The sequence below is a fragment of the Rissa tridactyla genome, chromosome 1, assembly GCF_028500815.1.
Source record: "Rissa tridactyla isolate bRisTri1 chromosome 1, bRisTri1.patW.cur.20221130, whole genome shotgun sequence".
In the NCBI taxonomy this organism is placed as follows: domain Eukaryota; kingdom Metazoa; phylum Chordata; class Aves; order Charadriiformes; family Laridae; genus Rissa; species Rissa tridactyla.
In genome coordinates this window covers 72,549,817-72,561,751 of record NC_071466.1, presented here as the reverse complement: position 1 = coordinate 72,561,751, position 11,935 = coordinate 72,549,817, and the positions used below count along the sequence as shown (strand labels likewise).

Below are 11,935 nucleotides of genomic sequence, written 5' to 3'. Positions count from 1 at the left end.
TCCAAGATCAGTCCGGTCAGGGCTTGCCATGAGCCCTGAGGGCAGCCTGAGGGAAAATGGGTGTCCAGAGAGCGCCAAAGCCACTTCAGCCACCCTGGGGTGGCAGCCTGAAGGGGAACTAAGCCCAGGCATGGTGGCTAAAAGGAGTGGGTCGATGCCAATGAAAACATCTCAAACTTCGGGGAGATGCCCCAAAGGAGGCCACACAGGAGGCCACCATGAGGGACAAGCCCCCCTGCCCCACGCGCTCGCACGCCCTCGGGGGCCAGTGGGGGCTGCACGGTTGTGGGGACCCCAACGAGCGCTCCAACCCTCCACCACAGGAGCCGGCCGCGCTCCCGCCAGCAGCAGGCCGTGGGCCGGCCCCCGGGCGGTACCGGCGGCGGCCGCTGGGAGGGGCGATGCGCCGTCTGCGGCCGCGGCCCTGCCGGGCGAGGCGGGGCCTTGCTGCCCGCCCGGCGGCTGTGTGGCGCGGGCCGGGGCAGCCGGCGCGGCGCGGGGAGCGGACGGAGGTGAGGAGGGGCGGCGCGGGGGCGGCTGTGGCCGCAGCCGCCTCCCTCCCTGCCGGGGCTCGGCTGGGCTTCCAGCGCTGCCGGCGTGGCGGGGAGGGCAGCGGGGTGTCCGGGGGGCGGCGGGGCTTGTCATTCCCCGCCTGTCTCCGTTTGGCGGCGTGGGGGAGCGGGCGGTGGCGGGGGGCTGACCCCCCAAGGCTTGTCAGCTCCGCGGCAGGTAGACTGCAGTGCTGATGGCTTCCAAAAAACCCCCCAAAACTGGCGGTTTCTGTTAATTTCAGGCGTGTTCTGAGGTCGTTTGTTTCGGTGTGCAGTGTGTTTGTACAGTCCCCCTGCTTCTGCGCCTGGCTGCTGGTTTTCCAGCTTTTCTGGCACCGAATAGCTGCCTTGGAAGTAATTTTTTTTATTATTATTTATTTTGCATTTGCGTCTGCTTCCTCGCTGTGTGTTGCATTATACAGACCCAGGTAGGAAGTACGGGAGGAAAACGAAGACTTGTAGGAGTGCTGAAGGCCACCACATTTTTTAAAGTACTTGTAACAGGAAGCAGGATAAAGCTTGGCGTAAAATCTTCTTGACCCGGTACAACACTACAGAAGCTGTTTATTGCATAACTGCGATCAAACAGGGGCTCTTTTTTTTTTTTAAACTGTTCATATGACGACGAGAGCGAGGCTTTGGGTGAAAGAGGCGTCTGCAGAAGTACCAACATCAAACCTAGCGAGATGCTGCCATGAGCATCACTAGCGAGGGGCTGCTGTGACAGTCCCGGACCTGTCCTGGTCACAACCTGTAGAGCCACAGCTTGGTGGGAACGAGCTCTCCAGTGAAAACTACTGAGCTGAATCAAAGTTCCAGTTTGTTTCCAGCATCAGCTCTTAAGATCAGAGAGTTTTCGTCAGGGACTGGAGCGAAATGCTGTATGTGTTTTGCTTTTCTTCTTCATAAAGCAGCTCGGCAGCTGCGCGCTGGTTTCGACTTGGACCGTTTGTGTGAGCCTGGATTCTCAAAAGACAGGTTGGAGTTGCTAAATTGAGCATGCTTGCCTTTCATATAGATTGTGAAATTGGAGTGCTGTAAAAGCTGAGAAACTGGCAAAAAAACTCTTGCACAAAAATTGTTCTGTAATGCAAAATCCTTAGTTCAGGTCTTTTAAATTAATCCTTAAATGAGAAGTACCCATTACTATTTTTTTGGTCCTTTGAAATGCCTGTTACTTTTCCACTAACATTTTCAAGTACAGTTAATAACTTACTTTGGACTTATGAACTATTCCACATTAAAGTCCGCGTTACTTTATATAGACAGGTATCAGGAGTTGAAATGACATAGAAAAGTTTTCAAAGTGCTGACTGCGAAATGACCTCCTTCCACTTGATGCAGAAAGGAGGTACTGTTTTCAGTGGCTTTGAATACTGATAAGAGCACTCCTTTCAAGGTTATTTGGATGCTCTCATTGCCTGTGGTTTCACGTGTGGGGGAAGTTGGTGGATAGGTAACTCTTCACTGTACCAGAATCAACTGGTGGTGGCCAGTTATGTACAGCTGCAGGTATCCATCTCTTTTTTTTTTTTTGTGTGTGTGGTTTGTTTGTTGTTTTTTTTTTCTCATCCTCCTGTGCTTTGGTGAAAGTTGAGGCAGTACCTGTAACAAACACTTTGTTCAGATGCAGACTTTGAGCAATTAATACTTTGTCTCAAAGTTGAACTGGAATTTAGCTTCTAAAGATTTAACGATCTTTGGCAGGCTTCTTTGTGAATGTTCTTTGATTTCTGTGACTTCGTTTTGGTGTAGCTTCAATGGGATGTCTTGGATGTTGGGTTTTCGTTAAAGGTATGACTTTTCTGTAGTCCTGCAATTTGCAGGATTGTCTGGAATGGAGGCATTTAAGGACTAAGGGTTGTGGTCATCACTTCAATGTCAGAATACCACAATGAATATCTGGATCCACTTCTAGAGGGTGCTTGTTCATCGTTTTGTGTGACTCGGTGTTGAAGCATGCCCCCGTAAAATGATCATCTGCATTTTTGAGCATGTTAGGAAAGCTGGGACCTCAGGAAAGTGGGAGACTGGAAACAAGGTACAGTCTGTTAGAAATTTTGTCTTGCTTTACTGTTGCGGTTTAAGCCCGATAGGCAGCTTAACAGCTTATTCCTGTTGACAGCAGCAAGCACAACAAGGAACAAGGTGTGAGGTGCATGAATTGTTGTGGTGGGTTGAATTTTGTCTTGGTTGAGTCAAAGGCTGAGGATCTGTTGGTCACCCTTGCTGTAATGAGTACCCATAGAGAGCGATCAATATTGAAAGCCACTTAAATTAACAGCGATGTGCTGATATGAGGGGCTTAGATGCTTTCTATGCTACTGTCTTGAGCATTTTTTCATTGTGTTTGCCTTTGAAAGGATCTGTCATGTCTATGGGTTTATAAATTATTTACAAGTAAAATCTTTTAAAAATTGGAGACAGAAAATTTGGAAAACAAAGATACGGTTATATGTTTTGCACAGCTTCCTGAAGGACAAGTTTGCTAATTCCGCAGCATGAAGACTTCAGGACCCATTATGTCTCTAAACTTGTTCTCATGGCGTTTAAAGTTGGCGGTGTGCCTAAAGCAAGTAAAAAGGCAAGTTCTGTGAAAATAGACATCCTGTGAAGAACAAAATGTCAGTATCTTAAATTAGGTCCACGTGTTTTCTATTTTGGTTTTCAAGGTGGCAATTTTAGAAATTTGAAGGAGCAAGAGTAAGTTGTATTTTAACTATGGGAAGATAAATATTAGGAAAGTAACTTGGAAATCAAACCTTCGTTTTTTGGTTTTTTTTAGTAGCTCGAATCACAAACATGATTGGTTGGTGGTGTGGGGTTTTGTTTGTTTGTTGTTCACCCCCCCCCCCTTAAAAGAATTCACATACGTTTTTCCTTTGAGCCCAGCAAGCTTTGAGCTGAAACAGTTTTCCAAACTAAGTATGTAAGCAGTGTCATCAGTGAAATTGCCGTTCTCTCTGCGTGAGATTTTTGAGTTTCTGTATCACAGGGGCATTTCGTATTGCTGAGTGGGATAGAAGGCACTACAAGGCTGAAGTTGTTAGGTATGTGAACAGACATCTGTTTTTTAAACAAAGGTTGCTGTTTCACATTTGTGGATTTTGGATAGTGTTTCTTTGTATATTTTGTTTAAGAAAAGTGTAAAAACTTTGTGTTGTCACTTGAAACTGTACTGACCAGAAGAGAAATGCTCCGTATACTGCAAGCTGTTGCAACTACAAGAGCTAGAGGCTTTTTCCCTTCTTTCCAGAGTTGTTAAGCTTTACCACTGCAATATTTGAAGGGTGTGTGTGTGTGTGAATTTTGAAAGACTAGAACTTTAAAAAAGCTGAGCTTTAGCCTGCAATATTAGGAAGACATCCACTCGTGGTACTGGAGACCAGTAGTGGGGGCAAAATGTAAAGCTTAACCTGTTGGACTGATTAGTTATTCTTGCCCTAATTCTTTGTTTCCTTTACTGGTTAAATCTGTTTTACAAAGTGGCTACTTACGTCTGGTTTTGTTGCTTGCTTGGGACCTGTGTAATATTGTCTTGTTTTTGGCAAAAACTTCATTTTTTCTGAAGGTCTTTGGTAAAATTCTTGGTCAATCTTTACTGCAAATTTTGTTGTTGCTGTTTTCTTTTAAGTCATCTCTCTAGTGTAGGCAGAGGGATGCTCTTGCTTTTACATTTACGATGTCTGTAGAAAATTTGATCTTGTATGCTGCTGTCCATATGTTATATTTTGATCCTTTTTTCTCCTTCTCCACTCCCTTTTCCACACTTTACAGGTAAACTGAAACTCCAAGAATGATGATCAGCTCATTGGCAAGTTACAGTAAAACCACATACAAGGCAACGAAATAAAGACTACGGTATGAGTGCTTTGTCAGATAAACTGACCAAAAGAAGTACATACTTGGAGCCTGTTATATTAAAGTGTCGAACTCTGTGCGTCCCTCCCTACTACCCCAACACTTCTGTGCATGAAATGCTTGAAAAGAAGGAGCTGGTGTGGCTTACTTGTCACTAAAGTGAACTACATTGGATATAAAAGTAAGTCATGGCCATGTGTGTTTTTTCAGGGAATACCATCTATTCTTCCAGCCATTTCCAGCTGGGTAGAAGGCAAATATTAACTAGGACCTGTGCGATGAATGTTTTGTAATGGACAGCTATGTGGGAAACCAGGTTGCTTTACAGTGAAAGGGAGCAGCATGCAAAATAGTCGGGAACTGAGGAAAAGCAAGACGACTAAATGCTGACCTTAACCTACAAGGAGCTGTTAGAAGGGAAAGGGGTTAAGTGTTTGACAGCTGTCTGACAGTAGAAGGCGTGGGAAGTGCTCTGATGACATCTTGCCAAGAAAAAGCAGGCGCATCTGAGAGGGGAGCATGACTTGGTTAAGATTTAGAGGCTTCATGGAAGCCACTTGTGGGCCGTGAGGGCAGTGGGTGTCTGTTCAGTCATGTCTTTGTTAGAGAAAGCTGCAAAGAAGACATGAGGTGTGAAGTGAAACTACAACTCTTGAACGCTTTGTTTTGTGTCTGACCACAGCAATTCATATTAGCTGCGGTTTCCACACATGTTTGACTTTAGATGCCAATTGAAGTGCCGATCACACTGGAGTTACGGTGTGCTTGTCCTCCCACAGAGAACTACGAGTTCATCTGCTCTTAAAAGCAATGCTGCCTCAACTGTACAAGAACAGTTCAAAGAACAAAACCTCATACATCTCTGTGATTGTGTCTCTCACATTCATGTGAAAAGAGGAGCAGCTTAATCAAGCTTGGTTTCTAAATTATACAGTATGGCTTAAATAACTGTATGCTAGAATAACTAGTCTATGCTAGAGGGTTGGGGTTTTGGTTTTTTTTTGGGCTTAACTATGCTGGCAAAAGAAAATTACACTTTATGCAATAGTTATTCCAGTAGAAATTTGGAAAAATTCCAGTAGAAAGCTGAAAACTGAGCAGCATTCTGTGCAGGCCACCAGTTACTGTAGTTGAAATCTTCAAAGGCTGGGGTTAAATTACCAGACCCTTTTTCCCCTCCCCAGGATGACTAATGCTTCTGATTTTTTTAAGGAGTAATGCAGGGTGCAGAGGACAGTGCAGCTCGAACACTCTTATCACACTAATGGAAAAAAATTATTCTTTACAGCAAAAGATGACATCTACATTTTTGCTCATTGGTCATATCATTCTACTGATACCTCTGTTCAGTGCTGGTAAGTTAAATATGTTGTTGAAATTGCCATTTTAAAAAAGAAAAACTGCAAGAGACGAGTTGTGTGTATTTAATAGAATCATAGAATCTTCATGGTTGGAAAGGACCTTTGAGATCATTGAGTCCAACCAAACAACCTACAATCTCTGCCACTAGAGCATGCCCTGAAGTGCCACATCTAGACGTTTCTTAAACACCTCTAGGGATGGTGACTCAACCACCTCCCTGGGCAGGCTGTTCCAGTGCCTGACCACTCTTTCAGTAAAGTAATTCTTCCTAATATCTAATCTAAACCTCCCCTGCCACAACTTCAGATCATTTCCTCTGGTCCTGTCATTATTCACCTGGGAGAAGAGGCCAACACCCACCTCTCTCCAGCCTCCTTTCGGGTAGTTGTAGAGGGCAATGAGGTCTCCCCTCAGCCTCCTCTTCTCCAAGCTAAACATGCCCAGCTCCCTCAGCCTCTCCTCATGTGACCTGGTCTCCAGACCCCTCACCAGCCTGGTAGCTCTCCTCTGGACACGCTCCAGCACTTCAATGTCCCTCTTGTACAGAGGGGCCCAGAACTGAACACAGTACTCGAGGTGAGGCCTCACCAGTGCCGAGTACAGAGGCACGATCACTTCCCTGCTCCTGCTGGCCACGCTATTCCTGATACGAGCCAGAATGCTGTTGGCCCTCTTGGCCACCTGGGCACACTGCTGGCTCATGTCAAGCTGGCCGTCCACCAGCACCCCCAGGTCCTTTTCTGCTGGGCAGCTTTCCAGCCACTCTTCCCCAAGCCTGTAGCGTTGCTTGGGGTTGTTGTGACCGAAATGCAGGACCTGGCACTTGGCCTTATTAAACTTCATACAGTTGGCCTTGGCCCATCGATCCAGCCTGTCCAGGTCCCTCTGTAGAGCCTTCCTACCCTCAAGCAGATCAACACTCCCACCTAGTTTGGTGTCATCTGCAAACTTACTGAGGGTGCACTCAATCCCCTCATCCAGATCATTGATAAAGATATTAAACAAAACTGGCCCCGAAACTGAGCCCTGAGGGACACCACTGGTGACCGGCCGCCAAGAGGATTTCACCCCATTAATCACAACTCTCTGGGCACGGCCATCCAGCCAGTTTTTAACCCAGCGAAGAGTACACTTGTCTATGCCATGATTCACTAGCTTCTCCAGGAGAATGCTATGGGGGATGGTGTCAAAGGCATTACCAAAGTCCAGACAGACAACGTCCACAGCCTTCCCCACATCCAGAAGGTGGGTCACATGGTCATAGAAAGAGATCAGGTTGGTTAAGCAGGACCTCTCTTTCCTAAACCCATGCTGGCTGGCCATGATCCCTTGGCTGCCCTGCACTTGCCGTGAGAGCTCACTCAAGATGATCTCCTCCGTGATCTTTCCTGGTATCGAGGTCAGGCTGACAGGCCTGTAGTTCCCCGGATCCTCCTTCCAACCCTTCTTGTAGATGGGCGTCACATTAGCCACCCTCCAGTCATCTGGTACCTCCCCTCTTGACCAGGATTGTTGATAAATGATGGAGAGAGGCTTGGTGAGCTCTCCCGCCAGCTCCTTGAGTACTCTTGGGTGAATCCCATCCAGCCCCATAGACTTATGTGCGTCTAGGTGCAGAAGCAGATCATTGACTACTTCCTCCTGGATTATGGGTGGGTTGTTCTGCTCTCCAACCTTATCTTCCAGCTCAGGAGGCTGAGCACCCTGGGGATAGCTGGTCTGACTATTGAAGACGGAGGCAAAGAAGGCATTAAGTATCTCAGCCTTCTCCTTGTCTTTGGTTGCAACTTTCCCCCCCGCATCCAGTAAGGGATGGAGATTCTCCCTGGCTTTCTTTTTGTTGATGTATTTATAAAAGCTTTTTTTGTTGTCCTTAATGTTAGTGGCCAAGTTGAGCTCCAGCTGGGCTTTTGCCTTCCTAATTTTCTCTCTGTATAACCTAATGAGGTCTCTGTACTCCTCCTGAGTTGACTGTCCCTTCTTCCAAAGGTGGTGAACCCTCCTTTTATTCCTAAGTCCCATCAGAAGTTCCTTATTCATCCAGACTGGCCGTTTTCCCCGCCCTTTAGATTGTGACACTTGGGGACAGCCTGCTCCTGGGCCTTTAAGATTTCCTTCTTGAAGAGCGTCCAGCCTTCCTGGACCCCTTTGCCCTTCAGGACTGTCTCCCAAGGGACTCTCTCAACCAGTGTCCCGAACAAGCCAAAGTCCGCCCTCTGGAAGTCCAAGGTGGAGGTTTTGCTAACCCCCCTCCTTACATCGCTACGAATTGAAAACTTGACCATTTCATGATCACTAAACCCAAGACGACCTCTGACCACCACATCTCCCACTAGTCCTTCTCTGTTTGTCAACAGTAGGTCTAGCAAGGCACTTCCCCTGGTAGGCTCACGTACCAGTTGTTTCAGGAGTTACTGAGAACTCCTGAAAAAAGAAAAGAGTTACTGAGAACAAATAGTGGATTTGGGGTTTGTTTTTCCTTCAGCGTATTGAAGATAAGCTGAATGCCTCTTTTTGGAATTAAGTTGCCCTGGGGATGGAACGGACAAATGGACATAAGTATTTTTAAAGCTAGCCACATAAATTTAGGGTACAGATTAGCCTCTCCCCAATTCTTTTTAAGAAAGTCCAAGGAGATTGGCTTTCTTGACTTAAAGTTAGCTGTTGAAGGCCTTATTTAAGAGACATGCTGTAGCTCTAGTCCTTAAAGCAGTAGGGCTTAGTTTCCTTTACAATTAATTGGTAATATTTTTCATGGTAGATCTAATTTGTCAGTAAAGTTTAGGGCTACATAAGTTAATGATGCTTGTCTTGCTGCTCTTGGTATAAACAGTCTAATATGAATGTCTCTGAATTAGTTTAATCTCCATAGGGACCTACTTGGAGATGTTTAAACAAGGTGATAGGAAAGTGGTGGGACTGGAAAGATCACTGAAGGGTTTTTTTTTTTTTATTTTGAAATTGAATACATTAGCTGTGTATTTTTACAGTCATTCAGCAAGATTTGTAAAATCGGTTCAGTCAGATGTTTTGCAGTTTATAGGAATTCAGTGTTGCACGTGTATGCAAAAGTTTGGAAGCTTTTAAAATCTGCTTTATAATCAAATGGCCTGCTCTGTTTGTGCTAAACTGGTACCGCACTGACTTCTTGCAGCATCTGTCCTTCTTTCTCTTGTATTTTTTTGGCTGATGTTTAAAAAAACCTGTTTGCTAGGCTGCATGATTGTGTCTTGTCAACTTGTTACACATAATTGTAAAAATTCTGCTTGTGCGCACCTTTTATGTGATATTCCTAATTACATTCATTATAGGAATAATGTTCCTAATTTAAAGGGCCTTCTGGATAAAGATGACAGAAATTGAAAATGTAGGAAGGAAATACATTATAGTCAAGACTTCATAATCTAAATACTGCGTCTCTCCAAATTTCCTTTGTATTATGACATGTTGGTTCACAGACGATTTGGATGTGTTGAGATCTTGATCTCATTCCACACTGTCTTGTGCTTCAGGTCAAAAACAATCCTTACCCCCCCACCCCATTTTTCTTTTTTCCCATTTTTTTTTTTGGCCCCACAGTCGTAACGGCCAGAGTGCTGGGAGGAGCTCTGCACTGCTACTGTTTGCACTGTGCTTTTCATACTTAATATCTATGTTAAGAATTTGGTAATTCTGCAAAATTACTAACATGCTCAAATACAAGGACATGACAGGTGAGTTGCGAAGCTTCTGTTGCCTGGTGAATTCCATGTATCTTCTTATACCTTGGTTTGCACTGAGGCTATTGGACTTACATGTCCTTGTTGCTGACTACCTTAATATAGGGAAGTTGTGACATAAGCTTTGTAAAATATGGTGTTTAGATCCTCAACCAGAAGGTGCTAAACAAATGAAAAATGGTAACCTTGCAATGTTTTAATGGTAAATTGTTACAGAAAGTTTATTTTCTAATTCTGTATAACTTGAATTGGATATTAGTACTTATAAAACATAAAAGTACACAGACTAAAAGCATTGATCATTTTTTTTCTTATCTTTTTTAATAGAAGAATGTGTTATTTGTAATTACTTTGTGCTTGTTGGAGAACCTACAGCTATTAGTTGCCCAATAATTACATTGCCAATGCTTCACCCTGATTACAATCTGACGTGGTATAAAAATGGTAGTGTTACACCAGTAACCACAGAGAGAGACGCCAGGATCCATCAGCGAGAGGGCTTGCTTTGGTTTATTCCTGCAACACTGGAAGATTCTGGACTTTATGAATGTCATGTAAGGTAAGGAAGGGAGGAGGGAAACAACTGGGTTGCTAACACAAGTGTTATATGTGTGGAACTTGAGTGTACAGAATTTTTTTGGTTTAGGTAGAGAGCTTAGATCCATTAAAAGCACTGTTTTGACCATGCTTTTTGTTTCTGCGTGATGCCTTTTTTTCCCTTTTCTTCCACACATGTAGCATTGCAGAAGTGGTTCATACAGAAGACTGTTTATCTTAAAGCATATTAATATTGACAGTGGTCTGTGTGGGTTGTTTGTTTTGGATGAAGTGTAAGGTCACAGCGAAAAGTCTTAACTACTTCAGCTTTTCCCGTGTTCAAATTGCTGTTTGATACTGTCAGATCAAAAGAACATTTTGGTTTCTTCATTGGACATGGGTAAATGGAAGAAGGATCTAAGAGGAGCAAACTCCGTGTGTTGTGCAGTATCACCACATACAGGCTTTCTGGAGAGCATAGCAACTTTTAGGGAATTGTTTAGAAATTTACAAATTAAAAGGCAGAAAACCACTCTTAATTTTTATTTTGAAATATTATCAAATGTTACTGGTCAAAAATGAGAATGCATGTGAAGAGCGAAGCAATGTGCTAGACAGCTTCAGAGACAGTGAAAGTAATGCATCCCCAGTACTGCTCAAAAGATCTGAGTGCACAAAGAAGAAAAAAACCCAATAGACTCTTTTCACCTCTTCAGTATTTAAAGGTCTTGCCGTATTTACAGCTCAGATTAGCGCACTGGACTTCACCACTTCAGGTGTTCAAATCGTATTTGTAATGGCTGAAATTCAGTGTGTGCTGAAGAGGAAATTAATTTTGGGAAGGCAGACAGAAATTGTTCTTCTCGTGGTCTTTCCACAGCACACTGAGAACAGCCAATGCAGACTTTTTTGGGTGACCAAAATTTGTTTTAGAGGTGTGTGGTTGTGTGTGCTGGTGTGTGTACAGTACACCCGGTATGCCGAAGGGGTTTGTGTTGTGAATGTAGTAACAGATCAGCAAAAACTTCCTACATAGGCACGAGTCGCAGGCCTTTGCACCTTCCTGCTCCAGAGTCGATAATGAAGCTAAAATTGGAAGTCAGAAGAAATGTAATCACTTCAAAGCTACCCAGTTAAATAATTTTAATTTAGTTTTTCCTGATATGCTTCTGGTTGCTGTAGCCATGAGATGTGTTCCCGTGGGCATCTCACATCCCTGGCTTGCATGATGTCAGCAGCACAGAAAGCTTGCTAAAGTTCGGTTGTGTTAACCGTAGGCTACATTTTGCGCGTCAGTCACTTAAACCTTAATTACAGGGCTTGTCAAGGTACAGTATAAAGAAGTTGAAGCCAGGACTATCAAAACATGCAGTTCACTCTTCTGGAAACTTCTCCCTTAGCATAGCATTGAGAAATGAAGAGTTGAGCAGTGAATTAATAGAAAGTATTCCTTTATTTCGGGCATAGACTTCTGGTTTCTAGTGCAATCTCTCCTCTGCAGAGCTACTGTACCACTGGTTCTTGTAGAGCGCTTGGTGTGAAGTGGTTTCACATTGATATTGCACCTTGATGTATATGCTGTTCAAAAGCTCTGTCTCTCTTCTGCTAAGAGTTACAGCTTGTTCTTCTTTATATGTCCCTCTGAGGAACACTGAGATGAACCTGTCTTCTCCTGTTCGTTTGGCACTGAGGGTGTTGCAGTGCAGATGTGTTTTGGGTTGCCCTGCACTACTGTGTGTTGGCAAACGTAGCGCTGAAAATGGATGGCAAGGCTGGGTTGGTGCTGTGGCCTCCATAGAGCACCAGCACTGAGAAGTCCTGGCATCCCCTCTGATGCTTCCAGAGCAGACCCTGCTTCTTACAACACAAAATCAGAGCTTATTCCCATCTGTTGGTCTGGAACAG

At 44.3% G+C, this 11,935-nt stretch overlaps 1 protein-coding gene across 6 annotated transcripts in view; it reads left to right on the top strand.

Annotated features, from left to right (window-relative positions):
- Nucleotides 1-412: 412 nt before the first annotated feature.
- The window catches only part of LOC128917429 (interleukin-1 receptor type 1-like), a 30,755-nt gene continuing 19,232 nt past the window's right edge, over nucleotides 413-11,935 (top strand). The window contains exons 1-4 of one of the 6 annotated variants that reach the window (XM_054220504.1): nucleotides 413-512; nucleotides 4,329-4,593; nucleotides 5,625-5,767; nucleotides 9,821-10,052. In XM_054220504.1, the coding sequence (XP_054076479.1) occupies nucleotides 5,677-5,767; nucleotides 9,821-10,052 (323 nt within the window). In that variant the 5' untranslated portion in view covers nucleotides 413-512; nucleotides 4,329-4,593; nucleotides 5,625-5,676. Of the gene's footprint in view, nucleotides 513-927; nucleotides 1,530-1,765; nucleotides 2,064-2,133; nucleotides 3,602-4,328; nucleotides 4,594-5,624; nucleotides 5,768-9,820; nucleotides 10,053-11,935 lie in introns of those variants that run through there. The other 5 variants (XM_054220484.1, XM_054220514.1, XM_054220534.1 and 2 more) reach the window with 5 other exon arrangements.